We start from the raw sequence: 3,958 nt of genomic DNA, 5'->3' as shown, positions 1-3,958 counted from the left end.
TTGGCACCTAAAATCGACATTGTTCATTTTAAGCACCTCAACTCGCGTTCTGGTGTGAAATGCTGTTTGTGGTCCAACTTGGACGCCACATCAGCCGAAAAAGAGCTTCCACGTGCCTTCAGGTAAGTGAAATACATGCGCCATGCCAATTGTACAAAAGGTGCCAAAATGACACACCGGGACGCTACTTGAGGTGCTTAAAATAAACAACGTTCAATTTAGGTGCCAAAGTGAAAGATCTTACCAAATTGAGGGGTTTGTCGATGCGTTTGGGCTTTTGATTATTGTGAATCATTACTTTAATTTACATGCTCTGTATTTACATTCTTCTTTCTTATTATATGTCCAGACTGACGATCTCACGGACCGAGTCCTTCTTCATTGCTTGAAGGACTCTGTATTTACATAATTCTGGCATCTCTAATCTCTCGCTGGAGCCTTCAATCACGCTTAGATGAACGCACCATCAGTCTGTTAGTGGAAGAGTTCAAGTTGGTGTATAAAAATTGTATATCAGATGTCTACTGTTATGGAAGTTCTATTTTTGTCTACAATTAATATCTTTTTCGAAGGCAAAAAGATTTCCAAATCTTATAGTTTAGTGTTAATTTATTCAGCATTTCCTTTTTAGAGGACAATTTTCACATCTAAATTATGTATTAAATATAAACTAATATCCTACCCTGTATATCTTAAAATCTTGATTAGAACTCTTCATTATTAGATAAAAGATGTCCCTTCTTTACATGTATTATGATTCTTCCTCCACAAATACTGAAACTGATTAATTTGAAGAGCAGAGGAATTGTATAATTCAGCTTACGAAAATCAAACATTAAAGAAGAAATGAATGCTCAACAATTCCAAAAACAACAACCAATTCTCTTAAAAGTTTGAAATAACAAATACATTATAAGAGATAGAAGAAAATAAAACATATAATCATAACAATACCACGAAGATTTGAGTACAAAACTTAAAGAAACTCAAGATTACATATCAATCCATGCGATTGAATTTGATAAATTTGTCATTGCTCTGCTGATATCACAAAGAGTCTTCTCAAATCTTGGCCTTCTTTTCGATGGATTGAGTACTGTGTTGCTTCCTCTTGCGCGTGACATTAAGTCTAGGAAAATATAAGCTATCCAGACATATCTGATATACGGGATAAGACAAATATTCCTCAGAACGATTTGATATATGAATTGTCCTAACAAATTTTTTCTGTTTAAGACAATAGATGGAAAGATTGTGACACCCTGGTCCTTGGAAGACAAGCTCTTCATCACTCTTTGTGCTGAACAAAAGCTTATAGTTACTGAAATTACGCTCAATATCGATAGTTGGGTCTGGTATATATGGAACATACATAAACCATTTCCAACCATCTTGTTGCATGACCCAAATATACAATCCATTGATATAATCATTGCCTCCAAATGCACCAAGACAGCCTTTCAAAGTAGACAGATGATACACAAGCTTATTTTCAATGCCATGAGGTGTTGGAAACTCCTTCAACTCGTCCGAATTCACATCAAAGTATATGAAAGTAGAAGTTTTACATATGTTTTGACCACGTTTCTCATTTAGAGCCCAGTATACACAATTGTTAGTGCCAGTTCCCTGACTGCATATGTATGTGTATGAAGTTGAAAGTTTGAATTCAAGAAGACATTGTTGTAATGTAGATGGAGTTGTTTTCTTCCTCCAAATATTCTTACTCGTAGAGTACACAAAATAAAATAAATTGTAGATCAATATAATTTTGTAATCACCGGTGGTGGAATCAGAACACATCCCATACGCACAAGCAAATGTGTATTCTTTAGGTTTGGTATATGGACACTCAAGAATGTGGTGGTGTCCGGATGGTGGATTCCATAAAACGAACTTCTTATAAGCCTTAGGTTTTTTCAGTAATACTAAGTCATTATATGAGCACAGGATTTGAGCACCTATAAATTCTTTGAGTGGGAATTCTCGTTTATCTATGATAACGTCATTGAGGTTGTTTAAATATAAAAATTCAAACTCGCCCGTACCCCTTTGTAACACCAGCTTTTCACACCCTATCTCTTTGGATCGATCATAGTGGGTTTTTGTGAAAGTAATGTCGGAAATCATAGCATTCCATGATTTTGAAACACTCTTAAAGCGTATCAAAGATGTAGTGTTTACCTTAATGAGGATGTTGAAAATGATATCAGATGGAAGAATAGGTGTATCCTCTTGAGAACGGCTTTCCTCGATTGTCTTTTGTGATTTCATTTTTGACATTGTTATTGAAGAGCGATGCAGAAAATGACTTGGGGTTAAGTTCGACAGTGCAAGAACAAATGACATTCTATTAGGGTTTACTGTAACGTATATTTATATCATCTGCAATCATCCAAAATTTTTAAACTCTTACCTTAATATAGAAAAGTAATTCTATAAAGGAAATTTAGTAAGTTCTTCTTGTTTGTACTAGGAGGATAAAAGGTGATGTTAAATAAACCATAAGAAGTTAACAAAGAGTTTGAAATTTCATACATAGAAACACACTATGCTTTTTAAATTAATGAATACAATAGGGCGTGTTAATTGCTCTGGTTTAATATATGGACAATGTTTATTTGTTTTATTTATTTGATTTATCAATTTAAATAAAAAAAAATCATTTTATAAGTAAAAAATATAATTGTTAGCACTACAAGTTGACTCTTATATAATAGAGTAGCTAATTAGTGATACTTACTGATAAGTAACCAAGAAAAAAATATTGTACCAAACAAAATTAATCAAAAATTTAATTTGAATGACATTTTCACCAATTGAATAATACAAAATCAATCAATATCCCTATATTCTAAGACTCAAAATCATTAATTTTTATTATAGATTAAATTCAATTAAAAGTTACTACGTTTAATTAAATATCACTTCAAAATCAGAATTTTAATTTCGGGTAATATTCTGTGAATTTTGTCATGAATGCTTTATTTACTTTAATTAAATCATAATTCCTTTAATTAAATCACATAAGAAATTTATAGAAATTTTCAAAATTCTCTTTTAAAAAAAAAGAAGAAGAAGAAGAAGAACAGAATTTTAATAATTAAAACTTTAATATTATTTGAAGTTTTACGTTTTATATCAAACTTTGTGAAGGACATATTTCGGTTGTTTCATTTTTATTGCGGTCCTTTGTGTTGTTAAGAATAATTTATGTTTTAATTTAAAAATTAATTTCAGATTTTCATTACATTTTAGGGAGTTAGACTGCACTTTATGGTTAGATGTCACAAGAAGTGGCATGTTATTTTCTAAACTAAGAAGTGAATAGAATAATAAATGGAGTTTTATATGTTGCATTGACAAAAGATACTTATATATCTAAGGGTAAAAATATAATTATAATAATTCTTAATGGGTTAACAGTTTACCCGATATGAAAATTGAGTAATCCGTCTTCGCACTAATAAGCCATTAATTATAAAATTTTGATCCGTTCTCCAATCACTAATCCGATAACCCATTATCAATTAGCCAATAAACTAATTTTGCGGTTGGGTTAACGGCTACGATTCGATTTTGAACTGCCCTACGAGGAAATTATGTCTAGTGTTCCTCAAAGTGATCGATTTAAATTTTTGTTCTCCAAATATTCGATTTTGAATTTTTGTCTCTCAAAATGTATGGTCTTGATTTTTTGTTCCTGTTAAATAAGTTTTAACCATTTTCAGAAAGGCAGAATTTTTTGGTCAATTATGCAGGTTTATTATCTTGCGATGTCATGAATTGCTGTCTTATATGCAATATATCTAAGTTCCAACTTTTGTATATAAGGTAGAACTTCTAGTTAATTATGCAGGTCCATTGTCTGGAAATGAACGTTTGTCTTACAGGCAAGAGTTATAACATTAGTCTTATGAGCAACATATCTAAATTCTAACTTTTGTCCTGCTGGTCA

General features: G+C 31.5%; 1 protein-coding gene across 1 annotated transcript; it reads right to left on the bottom strand.

Annotated features, from left to right (window-relative positions):
* Positions 1–36: 36 nt before the first annotated feature.
* Positions 37–2,283, bottom strand: LOC124892674 (the record flags this gene model as incomplete). Its single annotated transcript, XM_047403897.1, has 2 exons — positions 1,098–2,283; positions 37–196 (listed from the first exon to the last, which is right to left on the bottom strand). Coding segments are annotated over exons 1-2 (1,346 nt in total), but the record flags the coding sequence as incomplete, so codon positions are not given.
* Positions 2,284–3,958: the final 1,675 nt, after the last annotated feature.

Source organism: Capsicum annuum, unplaced genomic scaffold (genome assembly GCF_002878395.1).
Source record: "Capsicum annuum cultivar UCD-10X-F1 unplaced genomic scaffold, UCD10Xv1.1 ctg4957, whole genome shotgun sequence".
Lineage (NCBI taxonomy): Eukaryota > Viridiplantae > Streptophyta > Magnoliopsida > Solanales > Solanaceae > Capsicum > Capsicum annuum.
The sequence above is the reverse complement of the archived record's forward strand: the minus strand, read 5'-3'. Positions and strand labels throughout refer to the sequence as shown.